Source organism: Archocentrus centrarchus, unplaced genomic scaffold (assembly GCF_007364275.1).
Source record: "Archocentrus centrarchus isolate MPI-CPG fArcCen1 unplaced genomic scaffold, fArcCen1 scaffold_24_ctg1_1, whole genome shotgun sequence".
NCBI lineage: Eukaryota > Metazoa > Chordata > Actinopteri > Cichliformes > Cichlidae > Archocentrus > Archocentrus centrarchus.
Window position 1 is genome coordinate 636112 of NW_022060255.1, and position 22699 is coordinate 658810.

General features: G+C 41.3%; 1 protein-coding gene across 4 annotated transcripts; it reads right to left on the reverse strand.

Annotated features, from left to right (window-relative positions):
• Window positions 1-504: 504 nt before the first annotated feature.
• LOC115775851 (uncharacterized) lies at window positions 505-8335 on the reverse strand. Of its 4 annotated transcripts, none has more exons than XM_030723372.1 (6): window positions 8197-8335; window positions 6365-6474; window positions 5000-5215; window positions 3609-4313; window positions 1480-1648; window positions 505-1371 (listed from the first exon to the last, which is right to left on the reverse strand). In XM_030723372.1, exons 3-6 carry the CDS (start codon window positions 5211-5213, stop codon window positions 1248-1250), a joined length of 1212 nt encoding a protein of 403 aa, XP_030579232.1. In that variant the 5' UTR covers window positions 5214-5215; window positions 6365-6474; window positions 8197-8335; the 3' UTR covers window positions 505-1247. The 4 variants fall into 4 exon arrangements, with proteins under 4 accessions (XP_030579232.1, XP_030579230.1, XP_030579229.1 ...); XM_030723370.1 differs by having other exon boundaries at window positions 3609-4694; XM_030723369.1 differs by having other exon boundaries at window positions 3609-4694; window positions 4994-5215.
• Between the last annotated feature and the right edge of the window lie 14364 nt (window positions 8336-22699).

Here is a 22699-nt window from a genome sequence, read left to right on the forward strand (position 1 = left end):
TGTTTTTCCCTAAAATGAACATGAAAACAACCTATAAAATTAAGTTTGTGCCACAAACAACATCTTTTCCCTGTAAAATTAACTAGTAAAAATAATAAAATACAATTTTATTTTGTAAAAATTCCCAGAATTTATGTGAAAAATGATTTGCAGTTCCCCTTTTTATTAATAATTATGATTAATAATAATTTAAGATGACATGAAAAACTATCATGAGCTTTTATCAAAGGGTTTACCTGATGAAATATGAGCACCTTTTGCTGGTTATTTCACAATGAATTATCAACTACTACCTCATTTCATGCATACAAATAATTTTTAAGTAAAATTTTCAGCCTGCTTCGTAGTTCAGTTGCCGTTATGAGATACACAACTTTTTCAGACTGGAGTTCTTTTAATCAGTCTATTCTGTAAGCTTAATACACAAAGTATTAATTTATTAAAATTTCTAAATGCAACACAAATGTCCACCTTATATTTCCAATAAAGTATTTTATTTACCATCTTTGAAGTTGTGAACATCAATTATTAACATTTTCACTCAAACTACAAAGGATTGTCTCAATGACAGCCAGAGTAAGTAATCATGGAAGAAATGCTTACAAGTTCTCTTTAAATTGTGCAACACCAGTATTATAAGCTGAGCATACATTATATTTTACATTAACTGGCAGAAAATTTACAAACACTGTTACCATAGTGTTATTGGTGCTGTTCTAACTACAAACATGTTAAAATATGTAAAATGTTCCTTTTCTTTTTTTTTACATTTGCAAATGCAGTTACAGGAAAAGAAACAATTTTTCTATTTCAATAAAATCTGAATTCAAGAAATTCCAGGAACAAGTCTCTATCAACTTATTTTACACACAGAACTGTGCGGTAAAGCTGAAACTACATCTTCGAACTGCATCATGTAATAAAAAAAAAATAAAAAAATTTACACTTCTTTTGAAAACTTTTTGATTGACAAAATGCTAACTAGCGATGTATATGCAGTGTACCTTTTTACATCATTAGAATGCACAAATCTTAAAAAAGTAGGCAAATTAAAATCAAAGAAACTCCTGGAACTAACAGTGAAACGAAAAAAAATTGAACCGGTACTTTAACAAATCTGGTTTAGTAAAACTTCAAATTGTTAAAAACTTTTCGCTGACATTCAGAAATGTAACAATTGTTTCAACAACAAAAACATCTGTAGAATATGTAACACACCTTTATCATCCAAAACAAGAGGGGTAGGACTAGATCCACTCATAGTCAGCAATGTCTGAGATGAGAGTGAGGACTCTGGGATTGACTGAGAACACTTTTTTCTTCTTGGATTCAACCTTGGTGCCTCTTTCAGGATTTATGGAAAAGAAACACCTTTATGGAAAAAAAAAAAAAAAAGAGTGAGAGATTGAGAAAATTAACCTTATATGGGAAATCAAATTGATAAATACAAAAAAGAATCCATAAAAATATTAATTTTACCGTTGGAGGAACTCCAGTGTTGATCGTAGTTCCACAGGGTAGTGTATGTTAAAGCAGTAATAGCTGCCAAACATCAGGCAGATGGCGGAGGTGAAGGTTGTGATGCGGTCCTTAACGATCTTCTTGTCGATGCTCAACATGAATGTCTCAGCAGCGAAGCAGGAGGAACCTGAGAATAATAATAAAAAGAATAATAATTCAAACGTTTTATTAACAAGGGTGTCAATGTCAGTTATATATACAAATACAGAGATAGTTGAAACAAATTGGAGGCTGGATCCTGCCAACACTGGTAGTAAATACAGAAATTTGAAAAATGGCTTGATAAAGTAATTTATGTGCCAAATAAGAAAAATATGGCATAAGAAGGAAAGTAATTAATAAACAATAGGATTGGAAATACAATGGGAAATTAAATAATAGTGATCATTTTAAATTAAAACTGAAAATGATAAAAAAAATATTAATTTCTATCAATGTATAATGAAATACGTTGGAAAAAAAATATTTGGATGCTATATTTGCCACAATCATTTATCAAGACATTTATTTCTATTTTTATTACCAATTTAGGCAGGATCAGTCTTCAACAGTTGCATTATAAGATGAATTATCTTACTGAGCTTCTCAGGTTGTGTTAGCCAGTGTTTCAGTACCATCAGCTTGTGAATGTGTGCATGAAAGGATGAATGACTGAATGTAGTTGTTCTGCCCCTCACACTTGTATCAAGATTTAAGTTAATTTAATCCCAGTTGTAGAACATTTAAATTCTCTTTTGTGACACAAGAGGTCAGCCTTGCTACATTTGTTGTTTGTCGACATGTGATTATGAATAACAGTGCCATCTAAAGGTGAACAGCTGTAAGCAGCAAGGATGTTAGTGAAGTGGCCATGCCATACTCAAGCAGTCGAGGAGTAAACTAAGCATAATATCATCCGTGAGCCTTGGCAATTCATAATCTGTAAGTGTAGAACTGTACAATAGTTTGTCTTATGTTAGGTAGTGTCTTGTCCATTTGATTATACATTCTTTTACCATTATTACAACTTATAGACCAGTTTCCTAGTTTAAGTGAGAATAAGCTAATGCTACTATCTTTTAGTTCTGTCTATGCTAGTCTTTGCTAAAAGGCACGTGAATGTGTTTGCTTATTAATTACTTGTGTAATGACTCATGAAAGTATGTTGTTGGATGTGAATTTATGTTATGACAAACCACTCATGTATATCTTTGATTCTCTTTTCGTTACAGTTTTACAGTAAAAATGGGTCTCAGTAAAGACCAAAAGACCTGCGTCTCATCATTGCTGAACCCATTAATGTTTAGCTTGCTGTTGTTAGGGATTATTTTTTACTCAATGAATAACTGACAAATGTTTAAAAATAAATTCCAGTAAATTAATTAATAAACAGTGGATCAACCAAATAATAAACAATTAAATAATACATTAGACAGAGAGCAACAGATCAGAAAGTGCTGACTGACTTCTCTGTCTCAGTGCATCTTATCTTGGGGTTCGGCCACAGAACGTACAATTAAAACATCACCACCATCACCATGTTGTGTCATTAATCTGGACAAGACTGCTCTATGACAAATTAAAACATCAGGAAGAAGATGTGCTTTATGACTCCACTGCTGATGAGAGAAATCGGGGTCTTGAAAAACCAGCTTGAGTAAGACTGAGTGACGAAGGCCAACTCATAGCACCCAGAATTTGTTTATGTTTAGATAAGAGGCTGTATAAAGATGTTATGGTTAGTCAGGAACACGGGCTCAGAGAGAGAGAGAGCGTGCACACTCTCCCTCTGAGTCCCACACGTGCATTTGTGTAATTTTCTGATTCTTTAATATATTAAATGTCTTACTTTTTTAATTAAAGTGTTTCAGGTGTCTTCCTTAAACAAACAAACCTGTTTACCTGTCACTGTCTAGGTTAATTACACAACAGTTAACTGAGGGTAGAAGAGTAGTGTAAAGGGCTTTGGAGTCCTCTGGACTAGATAAAATGTAAATGCAGACCACTACCAGTGTGGGAAACACAACATAAAACTAAACAATCCAAGAGTGCAAGAACATTGCAGTTACACCACAAAAAAACAGTTGAATTTTGCTCTATTTACTTACCACAAACAATAATAAAGGGTGTTGGTGGCACTTTCTCCATCTGAACATCCTGTGCAAGGCTTGTTGTCTCAACACAGTGAAACAGAAGCTCTTCCTTCTCATCAAACTGAGCCAGTAAAAGAAGCAGCATCTCAATGACTTCTTGCGAACAACCACTGGACTGACCTCTTTCTGTCTGAAGCTTGAGAAGAGCATTCAGGACTTGTTTGCGTTTTTGTGCATCAACATTTCTCAGGAACTTTAACAGACGTGCCCCCTTTTTGTCTACATTGGCAAGGAAGGTCTCCATCAGATTCACACCAGTCAGCTCTTGGAAATGTGCTGGCATACCAACTTCATTGAAGAGAAAGGGCCATTCCTGGCATAGTTTCTGGATGCTTACCCCTTTGTTGATGTCTTTACGCTGGGTGTAATAGGTGCACTTGACTAGTTTTTTCACAACATCTGTACTGTAGTTCTTTTTAAACAATGTCTTCATTTCTTCTTTTTTTTCAAGCTGACTCTCCACAGTCTCAGAGAGTGGCAAATGCTTTGGCTCCCAGCTAATACAGCCATAGGTGTCTTGAACACTTGCTTTTTTTTCTGCAGGTATTTCATCTGTGTCATCATCATCTGATGCTGCTTTGCGCTTTATAACCTTTGGTGTGTCAGGTCGCTTGACATTTTCAACTCTTGCCTGAAGTTGCTTCACCAGAGAATGATATCCTGGTCCAATAACATCACCATCAATAACATCTTGCAGAGACTTTGGATACCTGGCCACCATCCTTTTTGCTATCTCTGTAGTGTTGTGTTTGGTTGGATTCTTACAAATCTTCATTATTTCAGAGACCACGATCCGTACCATTTCTCGCCTTTGTCTTGCACTTGGTCTTTTCTGTCTTTCCAAGTTCTGTACCAACTCCTCAGGGAACCTCTGCCATGGTATTTCAAATGTCTCTAACCAGTTTGGTATTAATGGTGTACAAATTCCTGAAGGTGATGAAGTACTGGTGGATGATGCTGGTGAAGAAGAAATTGAGAATGGAGAGGGAGAGACATCCACTGGAGATGAATGCACAGATTTTGGTGTTAAAGTCCCTGAGACTGTAAAAATACAAAAGAGAAGATATGAAAGCATTAAACATTGTGTAATGCTTTTTTTACACACTGTATAGATGCATTTGGAGACATTAAGGTGGTCAAAACTTAATACAATTTGTCTAACAGTTTGCATTTTTAAAAAAATCAAAATTTTTGAAACAGCCTGCTATTGCATCATAGCATTTATTTACACAGGAAATAATGATGATTATGTCATCATCAGACTCAGAAAAACTCATATTCCAATCTCAACATCAATGTTAATAAGTGTGCCACTGGGTGGTGTGGTGACATTGTCTTACACTCACTATTTTGGGTCCAGGCAGCAACCAGTCTTCGGGCTTGTATGGGCTTTAACACTGGCAGCAAGTCATTTTCTGTAATGTACTTTAAATCATCTGTGGTTGCGGCACCAAGTGTTTTCAAAGTATCTTCAACTGACTTGACAAGTTGATCAGGAAGGTCCGGAAGCACTACTGCTATCACATCCCCTATGTTCTTTAGCACCTGTGATTCAGCCATATCTGTTAAGACACAAACAAACAGTTTGGTCTCTGGTCAAATGAAATCAAGGTATTCAATCTGACAAGATGCTGTGCTTCAGTGGAACAATCTGGTATCCATTTTTCACATAAGATGACAATGGCCACAAGTCATTCAGTTCACTGATGAGTCTGCACTCTAATCTTCCAGTGTCATTTTTTAATGAGTACATGTGGTAGTAAGAAATAAATTCTGCATTATAAACTCTCATGAGAAAATGAAGAGCTGAATCATCCTTAACAAAAATCAGCAGAAGTTCACCAAACTCCACTGACTCATCATACTTTGTGACAACAAACTGGCCCTTCCTGTAAGTAAGGCCATTGTACTGAACATTAACTGGAATCGTTGTATTCCTTTCAGTAAAGCCAAAATGCAAGACTGCATCTTTTACTTGCTCACTGTAAAGCTCTGAGTAAAATGGTGAGCCATCTTTTATTTGCAATGCTGGAGGACTCACTGACCCAGCAGAAAGGAAGGCCTGAAACATCTGATGTCTCTCTGAAAGAGTCAAGCACAGGTTTTTGAAATTTTTAAGATGCTTTGTACATCTTTTGAAGTAACTATGTTTGCTCTCAAAGAGCATTGTCCAAAGCCTGATGAGAGGGCCAAATTTTAGGATTAGCCCTGGATAATGTCGTAAGTAATGGTGTTTAGGTCTTAAGTTGATACTAGGAAACAGCGCCTTTCTGGTTTCCAAATATTCTTGGATGAGAGCATCCAGATAAGTAACCTGAGCCTTGGAAATTTGTTGAGCACAAATTAGGTCAACAATGTCCTTGAGCTGCAAAGTTAACTGCCAGACATTATCTTGAGGCTTCTGCACTTTGTCTCCTATTATGAGAGGTAAAAGTCTCAAGAAGTTCCAATTTTGAACAGCTTGTCCACTAAGTTTCAATGTTTTTGGACTGACCTCACAAGGCTTGGATGAAGCATCTGTTCCTTTGTATTTAAACTGCTTGATGCGCCTGTTCAGAACTGTGTAAGTGAACCATTTATTTGTGCTGATGAAATACTTGAGGTAAAGAGCAAGGTCGTATGAGAGGACACCCTCAAAAATGTCATGATCGAGACATGGGGGCATGCCAGGTGTGCAAACATCAAAGTTTTGTAAAGAATTAAATACAGACCTGAATTTTATCCCCTGTACTTCTGACACGTCTTCTCTTTCCAGCTGTTCAGTGGCAGATCTATAGGTTTCTGGGGTCCTCGGAGGTCCACAGACTGCTGGATCAGCACCCTGAAATTCAGTTCGAGTTAACAGACAATATCTGCATAAGTACACCGATGAACTGAAATTTTCCATAAAACCCCCAATACAGTGAGAGCCCAGGTTGTCTCCAGTAATGCAGTAGAGAGCTCCCTTCACAACAGTTTTGTCTGCCATAGTTATTCCATTCTCCTCTAGTGCTTTCAAATCGGTCAGGAGTTCTGAAAAAATTTTGTCATGACCAAATTCTTTGAAATCCTTCTCTCTACACAGTAAAACTAGCTGCATATGATCAGCATTTGACCGAGCATGCGGGGGAATGTTGAGTAGAGAGAAGTACACAGCCAAAACCTTGTGCTTCTTTTTTGCAGAACCAAGTGGGTTCACTACTTCAAATGCATCCTGGTATAGAACCAACTTGAGAGAATTTGGATTTTCCTTAAAGAATGTGTTTGACACAAACACATTACCATCACAACAGTCACTGGAACATCTGATCTTGAAACATCTGAATCCCCTGATATGAGACCTTGCCAAAAATTAGATTCCAGCATACTTTTCAAAGTATTTAGCACAGGAACATAAAAGGCAAATCTCTCCATTCTGTTCTCATCTGTGCCCAAGAATACTTTTTTTGGTTCAACATACTTGAACACATCTTTAAAGCACTGAACTCTTGAGTAAGCAGTTCTCATGGGCCCTGTGTGACAAGCTGAGAACAAGTCAGATTGTTTTACTGTGTCACAGATTTTAATAACATCCTCATCTGAAACTGACATATCTTTTAGAAATGAGCTTAGTCTATTCAGTGTATACATCTGTCCCAATTCATGTATATTTTGTATTTCTTCAATAATTGTTTGAATGGTAGATGCTGGCAGAAGATGCTGTCCCTGTAGTTTAATGTAAAACATACATACATTTCTGAGATACAGGTCACTGAAATTAGGCCCAGGGTTTTCTGCATCTGAGACACTGGCAGCTTCCTGTATGGTGGCACTTGTAGTTGGACTTTCTGACTGAGTATCTTTGTTTGAACTGCAAATGACATTTTCTAAACGTTTGTGTTTTCTAGACATATGGGAGGTAAATGTAGATTTTACAGAGAACACACTTTGACATCCTCTCACTGGACAACTCACATGGCGTCCCTCATCTAGGTGTTCCTTTAAGTGAGCAATCAAAGCTGTAGTTCCCTCACACTGATGTGCACAAAGTGAGACGGTGCAATTTAATACCATAACGGTACTGTCATGAGAGACGGCTGCCGTACCAGTGTGGCGGCGGTAGAAGTGAGACTTTAAAGCGGCATATCCAGAAAACACCTGCTTACAACTTGTTTCAACACATTTAAAAAGACACCGGGGTTCATTACGATGCAGTCTGCAATGAGAAACATAAGCTTTCACAGAGTGAACCGATTCTCCACAAATGCTGCAAGACTACATCTTCAAAACGAAGCAGCTGTGAAGATAGCTAACTTAAAGCTCCAGCCTGGTATCAAAAAAGGCAGGAAAATCCAGGCCGCCTTTACTGAAAGGATGAAAATGGAGCTACACTTACAAGGTGATTTATATGAACGCACACGTCTCTGAAACATGCAGTACACGCGTTAGCATGCTGTTTTTCAGTCTAAAGTGGCTAACGTTAATGCTAGGCGGGAGCTAAAGCTAACGCAACTTTATCATTTGCACCTTCACTGTCTGCAACACAACACTGTTAATAAAAAAGCAACTTAGATTATTTTCTTACCGAAGTAACTGAAGATGGGCTGTGGTTGAAGTTAAATCCATGAAAATAGAAACAACTTAGATAGCTTGATGCCGTATAGTCCGAAATGAAACTTGTGTGGAGCTGCTGTACAGACACCGTCTGCTTTGGAGCCTCATGCAGTGCGCTGATTGGCCCATTCGAATTCAGGCGCCTTGCTGTATGATGCTCCAGACTTCAGGGGAAGAGCAGGTTTTAGATGAGATACTATTAAAATCATTCAATTTTATTTTCCATGAAAAACAGATATAATGCTATTTAAGTACAAATAAATAAAACAGATTATTATTTTAATGTTTTTGTGATCATGATTTCACTCAATAATGTAGTCTGTCTATAATTAGCTGTAGGTCTGTCAAGTTGTTGTTGGTTTTGAAATTTAAAGCTAATGGATTTATGAGGTAAATAGAATGTATATTTAAAAGCTACACATCGTGTTCTTTACAAAAAATACATCCAAAACATTGTTTCAAGTATAAAGAAGAAGAATATGCTGTATTAAAAAAAATCACAAAACAAAAGGAAACTGATAAAGACATGAAAAAATTAAATTTTACTCAAAAATGATACTTGAAAAAAAAAAACTGAAAACATTGTACACTGCTTATTCACAGGTCAACATGAAAATGTGTGAAGGTGGAGTGAATAAAGAATGGATTCAGTGTAAAGTGCTTTTGGTTTCTTGAATAGTGCTATTTAATCTATTATTATGTGAACATATTTCAAAAATCACAATGTCATATTACAGCATACATTCATTACCAGCACAACCATACTTGCATTCAGCAATTAAAATCTGTATTTTTTTCAACAAATAAATGTAAAAATCATAGTGTTTGACTGTTATAAACTTAATGAAAAATTTCCGTAAAAAAAAACACTCCAAGAGCGCTTTACGGTAGTGTTAAGTATTTTTGTCTGAGAAAAAATGTACAAATTACAGTTTTCACAGATTAATTTATTTACGGTGCATTCACATCAAATCAACAGTTTTAAATTATTTTATAGTTTACGGATTTTTCCTGTCACAGTTTTACTGTTTATCACTGTTAAATATACGGATATTTTTTACAGTGTGAGGACACAGGGCTTTGTCTCTGAAAGGCTGGTCTGCAGTACGGGGGCCCCACAGGGAATGGTGCCAGCACACTGCAGACTTCTCCATCAACTCCCCACGCTGCCATCTGCAGAAGTTCTCTGACAACTCTGCCATAGTTGGCCTCATCACAGGTGAGGATGACTCAGAGCTAAAACCAAGGAGCTGGTGGTGGATTTCCGCAGGCACAGACCCACCACACGGACACCGGTGAACATCCAGGGAGTGGACATTGAGATAGTACCTGGGTACCTGGGTACCTGGGTGTTCACCTGAACAATAAACTGGAGTGGACTCACAACACTGACGTGCTTTACAGGAAGGGTCAGAGCACACTCTACTTGCTGAGAAGGCTGAGGTCTTTTGGAGTGCAGGGGGCACTCCTGAAGACCTTCTATGACTCTGTAGTAGCATCAGCCATCTTCTATGCAGCAGTATGTTGGAGCAGCAGTTTATCTACAGCTGAGAGGAAGCTGATAGACAAGCTCATCAGGAAAGCCAGCTCTGTCCTAGGATGTCCTCTCGACCCAGTGCAGGTGGTGGGAGACAGAAGGACCCTGACCAAAATAACATCAATGATGGACAGAGGTGGGAAGTAACGAAGTACAAATACTTCGTTACTGTACTTAAGTAGATTTTTCAGGTATCTGTACTTTACTTAAGTATTTATTTTTCTGACTACTTTTTACTTTTACTCCCTACATTTTTACACAAGTATCTGTACTTTCTACTTCTTACATTTTCAAACAGACTCGTTACTTTTTAACACGTCAGAGAGAAGTTTGCATTTCCGGTCAGTGCGCCGTCAAACATCAAACGATCTGAGCCTAAACGGAGGAATAATAACACATAAGAGACAATCGTACTGGCGTATCCTCCATCACCGGGGCTTATCTCGTACAAAGGGATTAAATGCGCAAACCCATATACATAACGTCTCATTTATAGCGCTATAATCAGGGGTTACAGCGGGCCGGACCGAGTCCGTAAGTTGCGCTGCGGCACATAAACAGCTTAGCTAGCGCTACTGAAGAGGAGTGAGCATGAAGGAAGTAACGTGTGGCAGGTAAATGCAACGTTTCTAAATGCTCAACAAATATCAGCAAACACACAAAGTGTGTGCAGTTTGTTACACAGTGTGTCTGCTAGCTAAAAGAAGAGCTGCTGTATTTCAGGGAGAGCAAAGAGAGAGAAGTTCACTCAGAGATGGAGAAAGAGGACAGGAGAGGAAGAAGAGGTTAGAGTTAAAGGTAAGGACTGGAAAACAAACTGAAGTATGCTGACTTTGTGTAATTCAAAGACTGTATGAAAATACTGCAGTTTAGGTTAGCTTGTTGTACTGTATTTACAGTAAAGCTCTGTGTTGGACTGGAGCACAGTGTTTGTGTTCATGGTCAGAGTTACAGGTTACATCAGTGCAGCAGAGATGAGTTTGAATCAAAGCTGCTGATGCTGAGATTCATTCACTGAGTCCAACATTTATGCAGCCTGTATGCTGTCAGTGTAGGGGATGGAGATCAGCTCAGATAGCTGTGAAATACTGGGTTACATCTTTGTGAGTTCAGTTCATCCACACAGAGCAGTAAACCTCAGAGCAGCAGCAGCAGGTCAGCTGATCACAGCCTGCACACCAACATCATTTACTGCAGCTACAATAGAAAGCTGTGATTCTTCTCCCCATGCAGAGCCACTACAGCTGATCTTAGGATTCCTCCACCTTCTGAATCCCACTGTAACCCCTGAGTATCCTCATGTTGGTGTTTAGGTGGAGGCACAGTCACCCTCTACTATGGAGGACACAGAGAACAGAGCTGTGTTTAAATTCCCTTTCACAGTTTGTGTCCTATAACAGATTCAAGCTGAGTGCATTCATTAGGATTAAAATTTAGATTGGAGTAACGTTTGTATTCTCATGTAATATTATTTTATATTATTACAATAATATATAATGAGGTTCGGTTAGTTTTACACAAAAATAGCAGGTAGAAACATCCTCCAAAGAGCTACTTTTACTTTCTTACTTTGAGTACATTTCAGAGCCTGTACTTTTTTACTTTTACTTAAGTAGAGAGGTTGAACCAGTACTTCGACTTTTACTAAAGTATTTTTTAACATAAGTACTTGTACTTCTACTTAAGTACAGAATGTCAGTACTTTTGCCACCTCTGATGATGGACAAAGTCTCCCACCCCATGCATGAAACTCTTACTGAACTGGAGAGCTCCTTCAGTGACAGACTGCTGCATCCTAAATGCACAAATGAGCGTTAACGCAGATCCTTCCTCCCAGCAGCTGTAAGACTGTATAACCATCACTGCTCCCAACAAAAATAGAACCAATAGTATGTATATATTGTATAGTTATACATAGTATATTGTCATTTCTTGTAGTTATAATCCTGTACAGGATATATTATTTTATTATTATTAGAAGTAGTAGTATTGTTAATCTAGTCCTCTTGTGTTTTGACATTTTTGCTGCTGTTACACTTAAATTTCCCTTTTGCGGGACAATAAAGTCTGTTTCGTCTTCTTCTTCTTACTAGACCTGAGGAGAGGGGGGAGCTGAGGGAGCACTGACACAGAGAGTCCACGGCAGTTTCCCTACAGTTTTCTGCTCTCCTGCTGAGAGCCCTAAATCTTAAGGCATGCCAGTAACTGTCGAAACCCACATTTCATGCAGTGATAGATTTTTGAATTTCCCAATTAGGGTAGTCAAGACTAAGCACAATGTAACAATTAAAAAAAAAAATTGTTTCCAGTTGTTAAGTGTGTTTTCCTAATTGTATGTGCCTTAAATGAATAGAAAAAAGTTATTATTGCCTGTAAACATTGCTTTTGTGGTGAGCACAATGATATTTTGAAATTTATGTATTTTTAAGGATATTTGCGATATTTCAAGAGACTTCAAGAAGCTTCTGGAATTGTGAGAACTATCCAGAATTATGTAGAACTTTCTGGGACTGTACAGAATTGTACGTAGCTGTATAAATACAGTTATATAGGGCCACTATAACCCTTCCTGAGAGACGGAGAGACAGGATCTACTTGATTGGGATTGCATAGTAAGTGGGCAATGGCCATCACAGACAAAGAGGAATTGACCTAGACAGACAGGTGTGTTTTCAATATCTATTCAGATTCTGATAACGACAGTATTCACACTTCACCCCACACCCATTACAGGAGGAGCTTAGGAAGGACCACTACTTTCAAATGTATATATTGTGTGTTATTCTGGTACCGGGTGATCAGTCTTACTCTCCTGAATCCTCAGTACACTCTTGTACTTTGATACTGCACGGAATAAAGATTAACCATTTTTATCAAGTTTGGAGAGATGTCCTTTTTCCTTACAGTACACAGCAACTCAGTCAATTAAGATGGCATCAAGAGGTTGCATACATCCAGCAGATGTATTTTGCTACGTATGTGGCCAATTTATAAAGACAAGAGCGAAAAAGTACTCTGTGAAAGCATCTGCTAAGATGTGTGAGGCCTACAAAGCATACTTCGGCATGCCTGTTGGTGACCAAGACAAACCATGGGCTCCTTATTTCACATGTGAGCACTGCAAGAAAACTCTTGAAGATAAGTGCATAAAGGTTACTATCTTAAATAGCATATTTTAATTTTTATTTTACAAAATTTTAAAATCAGTTAAAGTTTAAAAGAGCTTTAATTAACACCTTTTCACAAATTTCAATGTTGTAGTGAACCTATTAACTGGCAAACGGCCCGCCCGTGGGCCATTTGTAGTGCTTTCTGACTTTGAAGCCTCATAGCGTCACAGTAACGCTGCAGTTTGCTCTTACGATGCTTTTATATGACAGACTAGACCCTCAGAATTGGATTGACACCTCATTTGTCCAATCATGTTATGAAATGGGTTTTCCAGAGCCAATAATAACCAGACAGTGTCATGTGACTTTTCTGGACATGCCCCCAAATGTTCCCCAAACGTTCTGATTGGTCGAGTCTGACCCAAAATCCAAAACCACAGATGTTTTGCCAATAACATTCCAGACACATGGGTATATGGCACTATGGGGTGTGTTTTCACATTAATCCATAAACTCCCTGCGTATTCAGTGTGCCCTGCGTACGTGAAACTGAGCAGGAAGTAAGAGTCTATGTGCTGTCATGCGTAAACAGTGTTTAAAATACTTTTTCTCACCAACAGATTGAATGCTAGATTGTTAGACTATATTATTCAACAAAGTGACTACATGACTCACGAGAGTGGATTATTATTTATTAGCGGATTTCGTTGCTGATTCGACCGGTTTTATCACTGCAAAATCCAGCGAACAAACAGCTGTACTCTGAAGGCGATCCACGGTACGTGTAACTTTTTATTCTCCTATTATATGCTGTTTAGATGTAAATATGTATGTAATGGTGAGCTTGACATGCACCATTACACAGAAAATATCACCGTATGCTGTTGTTGCGCCACTTATATTGTGTATGTGCTCTAAATATGGAAATTTACAAGAGCACTGTTGGGGGCAGGGAAGGTTGTTATAGGTCTCGATAAGGCTTTTACGAGGTCTTTATTATGTTTATTATGGCAGGATGAGGAGGTCAAGTGTTTACATTTACTGTAACTTTTGATCAGAATACAATTTATTTATTTTGTGTGTGTGAAGGTGTTAGAATAGATAAACGTTTAACTGTTTTTCTATGTATCATAATGTGTTCATCATAAACATGCACATGACCATCAGATTGTAAGCACAAAACATACTCACACACACCTGGACCCTCCAGGTGAGGAAAGCAGGTAACGCCTGTTTCCTGACGTCACACACACATACACACACCTCCACACACTTACGTGACGCTAAAATAAAAGCACCGGCAGGAAGAAGGAGGTCAGACTCTCTTTCAGAGGCACGTGAGTGTTAGCTGACTGAGTCTCCCTGCAGGTAAAAAATCAACTACGGGTTTCTGTGTCTTTCTTTATTTAACGGTGGTCCGAACCTAACATTTTTTGGTCCTTCAAGAGCCGGGCGGGCAGTGAGGAGGTTTTCCCAACGACTACGGAGCGACGCCGGCAGACTGTCCGGACAGCCAGCTGCAATAGAGGCGCTGCACAAAAGACCTGGGGCATGACGTTTGTCGCCAGGCCCGGCTTCATAGGTTTCTCCGCGGTCGCTGGGAACGCTTTCCTCGAGACCCGATCCACCAAGTGAAGACGACAGAAACCAGGTAGGACAAAACGTGGACTACTGAGTCGGACCGGGTCCGATTGCCATTATAACTTTAAGGGAAAGTTGGCTTTTCAGGGAAAACTGTAGTCTACGTCCTCCGAACCGGGTTCGTGAGGTAACCGGCCGGAGCTTTTCAGGGAAAAGCACAAACAAATCGTACACTACTGAGTCGGACCGGGTCCGATTGCCAGGATAACTTTCAGGGAAAGTTGGCTTTTCAGGGAAAACTGTAGTATATGTCCTCCGAACCCGGTTCGTGAGGTAACCGGCCGTTGTAACTTTCAGGGAAAGTTCGCTTTTCAGGGAAAAGCGCCCTCAGAACAGGGTTCACGAGGGGCACCGGCCGAAGTAACTTTCAGGGAAAGTTAGCTTTTCAGGGAAAAGCAAATAAAGCATAAAACGGTACCGTAGGTGTTCTCGCCGAAAGGAGAAAGTAAATTGGTAACTCCCGCCCAACGGAGAAATTTTAATTTGGCCTTAATTTGGAATTTTGGTGTTCTCACCGTAAACAAAGATTTAAAATAGGCGCCATAAATACGCGTATGTGTGTGTGAAAGTGAGTGAGTGAGAGTGAAAGCCGCCATTGAAGTGGAAGCAGCAGCATGAAGAAAATCTAACGGTTTTCAACTTCATGGTCTGTTGAAGTACACAGTGAAGGGCGGATTTGGGTTTAGGTCTCAATAAAGACACGTGGTCTGTACGAGACAAAGCAAAGGCCGATTGTACGTCAGGAACAATGGGTAAGTCCTCGTCGAAATGCGAGGCCGCCGTATTAGAGGGCGATGTAAAATTTATGGAATGGCATAAACAAGGGTCAACTCAATATATAACTAAATGGAAGAAAAAATATGGGTTTAAGGGAAAGTTGGTAGTGACAGAATGTGAAAACTTAGTAACACAGCTGCAACAAAAAGCAGCATTTTGCAAAAAGGCGCAGTTGGAACTGCAGTGTGCTAAGTTGTGGCTGTTACAGGCTAAACGCCAACAGGAACAGCGGAAGGCAAAGGCCACAGCAGCAAAACCACCCACACACGTGCATGCAGCTGTAATAAAGGCAGATGAGGAAACTCACATTGTATGTAGATCCCAGCAAGACCGTAGTGGGCCTGACCCTGCGGCACCCGGAGCCGAGCCATGTTTAGCGGGGGGAGGAGCTAACGGCGTAAAACGAGCCGCACCATGTTTACAGGGGGGAGGAGCTAACGGGGTAAAACAAGCCGCGCCATGTTTACAGGGGGGAGGAGCTAGTGGGACAAAACAACATGAGACCCAAGCAAGGGAAGGCTTAACAGCTGTTTCTCCCGCAGCTTTTTCTCCCATTGCGAGCCGCACCAGAAATGGGGAACTTAAAACACTGGCGCACATAGATGTGCATGCCACACCTAAGCCAGCAGGTTATCCCATTTTATCAGAGTACGGGCATGAAAGGGATTGTTTCAATTGTGGAGGGCCCCCACCCGCACTGGAACCAGTCGCACAAACCTTCCCAATGCTCCAAGTCGCGAACCCAAACATAGGGACAGCGAGCGCCCCTCAACCTCCTACTATTTTGGTTTACCGACCTTGGACTGAAACTGAAATGCAAGAGGCCGTTAGAGGCTTAACCCCACACAAAATTGACATAGAGCAATGGGCGACAGATATAAGGGGATTACAAACCTCGTTTAACCTGAATGGGGATGAAATGTTTCGTGTGTTCCGCAACCATTTTAAACATGAGTGGGGAAGAGTAAGGGACACCTTCACAGGAAGAGATGAGGGCGGCAACATTTTAAGGCATAATTCAGAAATCTTACGGCAAGGGATGGAAGGAGTAATTTTGAGAACAAAACAGACCCTAGTGCCACCCCCAAATTATGACAAAATTAACCAATGCAGACAAAAGAAGGGTGAAGATGTGTACGAGTACCAAGGTCGCCTGGAAGCAGTTTTTAAAGCCCACAGCGGCATTCCTGAAAGTACAGAACCAAACAACCCCTACCAACAACACCTAAAACTAGCACTAATGTCAGGATTTCAGCCCAAATATTCTGATTTTATTCGAAAACACTTTGTAAATCACTCAACGGCTAATGTAAATGAAATTATGAACTGGGCAACACACGCAGAGGGAGTGATACAGAGAAAAAAAGGCGAAAAATCTAAATCAGGGGGGGGCAGTAGCGCGTTCATGACCGACACTATGCCACAGGACTCCCAAGTGTTTCTTGTCGCCCCTTCTCAGAGCAGCCAAGGGAAAAGGTTTCAACACCAGAAGGGGAAAGCCAAAAGTGATGAATGTTACAATTGTGGCCGGAGAGGTCACTTCGCCAGGGACTGCCTGAGGGAAAGGAGGGACGGAAGACGGCAAAGGACAGGTCACAGGAAAGGCAGGAGAGACCCCCCATACAATCCTGACTATGACAGCGACCACAACATAGCATGACTAGACCAGGAACCACGAGAACATGGCCAGGAAATCACTGTGGATTTCCAAAGCATACTGGCCATGCTTTCCAAGCCAGGTGAAAAACCCACAATAATACTCACAGTAAATGGCAAAGACTTAGAGTTTTTGTGTGACACAGGGGCAGACCGAACTGTAATTAGAGAACCGTTCCCAAACCGCAAACCAACAAGAGATAAAGTATACGTGAAATCAGCTAATGGACACCTGAGTACTCTGTCACTATCCAGCCCAGTCCAAATTTACAATTCTGAACTGGACACGGAGGTCAGAGGGACAGTGGTCTTAAGCCCAGAATGTCCAGTAAATCTACTAGGTAGAGATATGATGGCCAAACTGAAAATAGCTGTTATCCCAACACCCACCGGCATGCAAGCCAAGACTATTAGTGAACTACATCACAATGAAGAAGAAGAAGGAAAACATTATTACTGGAGTCCAGCTTTGCCATTCCCGGACACAGGCGTTGTAGATCAGGCATGATCCTTTGTCAGCTTACAGGACCATCCCGAACTAAAAGACGTTCCAGACCATCTGTGGTCCAAAGGGCCATCCGATGTAGGTCTTCTTAAGACTGCGCGACCAGTAATCATCAAACCCAAAACTGCTTACAGGCCAATTGTGAGGCAATACCCCCTGAAACCAGACGCCCAAGCAGGGATTGAGCCAGTAATAACTGACATGATCAAAGCTGGAATAATAATAGAAATGCCAGACGCTAAATGTAACACTCCAATATTTCTTGTTAAGAAAATAGGAACAGAAAAGTGGAGGCTAGTACAGGACCTGCGTGCTGTCAATGAAGCTGTGCAATCCAGAGCCCCATGTGTCCCAGACCCCCACACATTGTTGAATCAACTCACTCCAGATAAAAAATGGTTCTCAGTAATAGACTTGAGCAATGCTTTCTTTTCAATCCCACTGCATCCAGACTCCCAAGATTGGTTTGCGTTCACTTTCAAAGGGAAAAAATTTGCATATAGTAGGCTTGCGCAAGGCTTCACCGATAGTCCGACCATATTTTCCCAGGAAATTAGTAACTGTCTGTCAGCCATGCCAATCTCACCACACTCTCAAGTTCTGACATACGTGGATGACATTCTAGTAGCATCAGACTCTGAAGAGCACTGCAGACAGCAATCTCTCAGAGTATTACAACACCTAGCTGACACAGGTAACAAAGTCAGCTTGGACAAGTTACAGTGGGTGAAACAGGAGGTAAAGTATTTGGGGCACACACTCACACAAGAAGGGCGGAGACTGCTAGAGACAAGAAAATCATCACTAGCACAAACACCTAAACCAAAAACCAAGAAGCAAATGATGGCCTTTTTAGGACTATGTAATTATTGCAGAGCATGGATCCCTAATTATGCCCAACTGACGCAACCATTGCTCTCCCTAATATACGACAACCCCATGGCAATGACAGATGTCATACAATGGACAACAGACGCTGCAGAAGCTTTCACAAGAGTAAAAGAAGCACTGGTAACAGACCTAGTGCTGCCTCTTCCAAATTACAAAAAAGATTTTGTCCAGACTGTAGATTACAAGGATGGCTTTATGACTTCAGCTCTGTTACAGTCTTTTGGAGATAAATTAAGGCCAATCGCTTATTACTCCAAACGCCTAGATGCAGTCTCACGAGCATTACCACATTGCGTGCAAGCAGTATGTGCAGCAGCACTCGCTGTTGAGGCCTCCAGAGAACTGGTGCTTTTCCACTCAATTACACTTAAAGTGCCACATGCAGTATCAGTTTTGCTCTTACAGAGCAAAATGACATTCTTATCTCCAGCCAGACACTTGAGCTGCATAGCTCTCCTGTTATCGCAACCACACATAACTATAGAGCGCTGCACCACTCTAAACCCAGCCACTCTACTACCAACGCCACATGACGGCGACCCTCATGACTGCAAAGTGCTGGCAGAACAAACCAGTAAGCCCAGATTAGACTTGCAAGACGAACCACTGGCGAGAGGCCACGTTGTGTTTGTGGATGGCTCAAGCCGGAAAAATGATAGAAACAAAACAGACACGGGCTACGCTATAGTCACCAATACCACCATAATCAAAGCTGAGAAACTGCCCTCACACCTCTCTGCTCAAGCAGCCGAGTTAATCGCATTAACCGAAGCATGCAAGCATTATGCAGGTAAAGCAGTCACGATTTACACCGACAGCCAGTATGCCTTTTCTGCCGTACATTTGTTTGCAGCGCAGTGGGCGAGAAGGGGAATGCTGACCTCTACAGGAAAGCCAGTGAAACATGCTGAACTGTTAAAAAACCTATTAGCAGCCATAAAACTGCCATCAGCCCTGGCCATTTGTAAATGCGCGGCACACAAAACAGGCACAGACTTGGTAGTACTGGGAAACAACTATGCTGACAAAGTGGCAAAACTGTCTGCAAGTGGTAAATATGGCACCTCAGATGCTTATACAACAATTGTGGAACCCTTGTGAACCGACGTGCTGCGCGACATGCAGCAGCAAGCTCCTAAACCTGAAATAGAGCAATGGCTAAAGGATGGGGCATCTAAACTAAACCAGCTGTACCACATAAATGGAAAACCTGTACTTCCTAGGTCACTGTTCAAAACAGCAGCCATATTGACACATGGTTTAACACATGTGTCAACAGGGGGTATGGTGAATATTATAAATAAGCATTTCTATACTAAAGGCTTCAATAATTACTCAAAACAGTTTTGTAGGGCATGCATCATCTGTTGTAAGAATAACCCCCAAGGCAACATAAGGCCAATGCGAGGGACCTTTCCTACCCCCAGCTACCCATTCCAATTTCTGCACATGGATTTTATAGAGCTAAACCCATGTAAGACCTATAAGTATTGCTTAGTGTTAATAGATCCTCTGACTAAGTGGGTCGAAATAATTCCAGCAGTGAAAGCGGACGCACTCACAGTAGCAAAAACTCTGTGCAAAACTATTGTACCCACGTATGGGGTACCTGAAAAACTGTGGAGCGACAATGGCCCACATTTCGTAAATGAAATAGTGAGCAAAGTATCGCAAAACCAAGGGGTACAGCTAAAAAATCACTGCTCTTATCATCCGCAAAGCGCTGGACTCGTTGAAAGAACGAATGGTACAGTAAAAAACAGACTAAGGAAATGTATGGCAGAAACGGGAAGGCCCTGGGTAGAATGCATAGACTTAGTAAAAACATACATGCATGTGACCCCCAACAACACAGGGATAACCCCCTATGAGGCATTGTTTGGCCGACCTTTTAGACTCCCAGTATACACAGAAGAACAACAAGCAGAGGAAGAGACAGACTTAAGTGATTGGATGAGAAAGTTGTTCCAAAGCAAAAATGTTGTTGATACAAATAAACTGCCGGAAGGCCTTTCTGCTTCTCCACAGGAACATCCGATGGCGGTGGGAGACTGGGTCCTGGCCAGAGTGATTAAGAAGAAGTGCTGGAACCAACCCCGGTGGGACGGACCCTACAAAGTACTACTGACCACACCAACTGCAGTCAAAATAGCAGAGAGATCCACGTGGATACACCTCAGCCATTGCAAAAGGATTGAGCCAATCAACGCTGAGTAGGGGGCGGAAGTCGGGCTTCAAAGGGGGAAGTGAGCCCTAGGCCACTTTCGTCTCAAACCCGTGAAGAAAACAACTGAACCCCCCACTAAATAGGGATGGCTCATTCACGTGCAATGACCACGTGGAACTGGATCTGGACCCTGGGCGCATTGATGACCATCGCAACTGCAACACCACTGAACCACCTCAAGTACCCACATGCCTACGCAACCAACGAATGGTGGCGACTGATGAACGCAACAGCTTATAATAGAAACTACACCAATTGCTATGTGTGCTCCCACATGCCAGTAGCAGCCCATAATTCAGGCCTCAGGCCATATAATGTCAGGTGGACAAAGTCATGGTGCCTGTACGGCCTGTCAACCCACCCAGGAAGTGGTAAACTGTGGCAGAACTCTAACTTCAGTCAACCATTAAAAATCAATTGGGCCAAAACACCGATCACTAGAGCTGAATGTACCCCAAATGAAGATTTGGTAGCATGGCCACAGCTGTCCGTAGCACTACCAGAAGTATTAATGCTAACCCATCTTCCCAGAAAGGCTTTTCCAGCATGCGTGGTTAACAATGGATCCCGAGAGGTGGGGAAGCTGCCTCACACGTTGTGTAACAGTACGTTTTCCTACTGTCCACGACAGAACGAGACGAAGTGCATGTACTGCCTCCAGAATCCCACGTGTGCAAAGAACAGTACGCTCCAAGAGGCAGCATGTGCGATGACCAACCGCTCGTTACCGCTGGAAGATGGAAGTCAGAGTTACTGCTCCCGCATAGCCCCTGGGCCTAAAGGAACCCGGGTACTGATGGACTGGTATTTTGTATGTGGACACAAAGCCTATGTCTCCTTACCACCTGACTGGAATGGACTGTGCACCATAGCATCATTATCAGACCATGTGTTCTTTATGCAAAGAACAAGCACAACCAGCAGGCACCGCCGTGAAGTGACTGAACGGGTCGAGGATGTTCCCAAGGAATGGAGAATATGGGGAACCGGGGAAAAGATAGGACAGAGCCTGTTTCCATGGGTCGGAGTCGGACTGGTTCGGGACCATGTCGAGATAAACAGGTACGCCCTACTCCGTCTGATAAACGCCACAAGAACTTTAGGCAAAGGAACTTCACGGGAGTTGAGCGCCTTGCGTGCAATGGTGATGCAGAACAGAGTGGTTTTGGACTTGCTGGCTGCCCCGCAAGGAGGAGTATGCAAGATAATTGGACAGACTTGTTGCACCTTCATCCCTGATGAAAACGGTGATGGGGGGAGTATCCACACTGCTTTGTCTGACTTAGACACCCTGCAGCAGTATGTAGAACGGCAGACACCTGGAGGGAATCTGGATTGGCTCTCTTGGCTGACTACTGGAGCCTGGTGGCAAATTCTGCTGAAAGTCTTAGTGCCACCAGGGGTCATTCTGCTACTCTTTTGTTTATTTTTCAGTTGTATTGTTCCATGTTTAAGGAAAATGATGACAAATGTTTTCATTTCGGCTTTCTATCAGTATACCCTTGTGCAGGGTGAGCAGGAGGGTGAAACAGAAGACCAAATATGAAACCCCCATTGAAAATGGGAGACCAAGTGGTGGGGGTGGATGTAAACTGGTTTTCAAACTAATGTTTAATTGTTGCAAATGTATATAGGTGCTTCCCCGAGTGAGACTGACTAGCAGTGGCTGCCGTGAGCGGCGGGGCCATTGAGGAATTTTCCTGTCTTGAAAGAATAGAGAGTGTGACTTTGGGTCAAAAGAAGGATAGACAGCCGCATGACAGGTTTTTCGCCTCAACCTCATTCAGGATTGTATGTGCTATGTTCATGATAAACAGGGAGGAAATGTTAGAATAGATAAACGTTTAACTGTTTTTCTATGTATCATAATGTGTTCATCATAAACATGCACATGACCATCAGATTGTAAGCACAAAACATACTCACACACACCTGGACCCTCCAGGTGAGGAAAGCAGGTAACGCCTGTTTCCTGACGTCACACACACATACACACACCTCCACACACTTATGTGACGCTAAAATAAAAGCACCGGCAGGAAGAAGGAGGTCAGACTCTCTTTCAGAGGAACGTGAGTGTTAGCTGACTGAGACTCTCCCTGCAGGTAAAAAAATCAACTACGGGTTTCT

Coding starts and splice junctions, on each gene's coding strand:
- LOC115775851 (XM_030723369.1), bottom strand. CDS start 5,213: ATGGCTGAATCACAGGTGCTAAAGAACATAGGGGATGTGATAGCAGTA. Junction 4,695..4,993: donor CTGGACCCAAAATAGTGAGT/GTAAGACAATGT, acceptor GTATTTTTACAG/TCTCAGGGACTTTAACACCA. Junction 1,372..1,479: donor ACACTGGAGTTCCTCCAACG/GTAAAATTAATA, acceptor TTTTCCATAAAG/GTGTTTCTTTTCCATAAATC.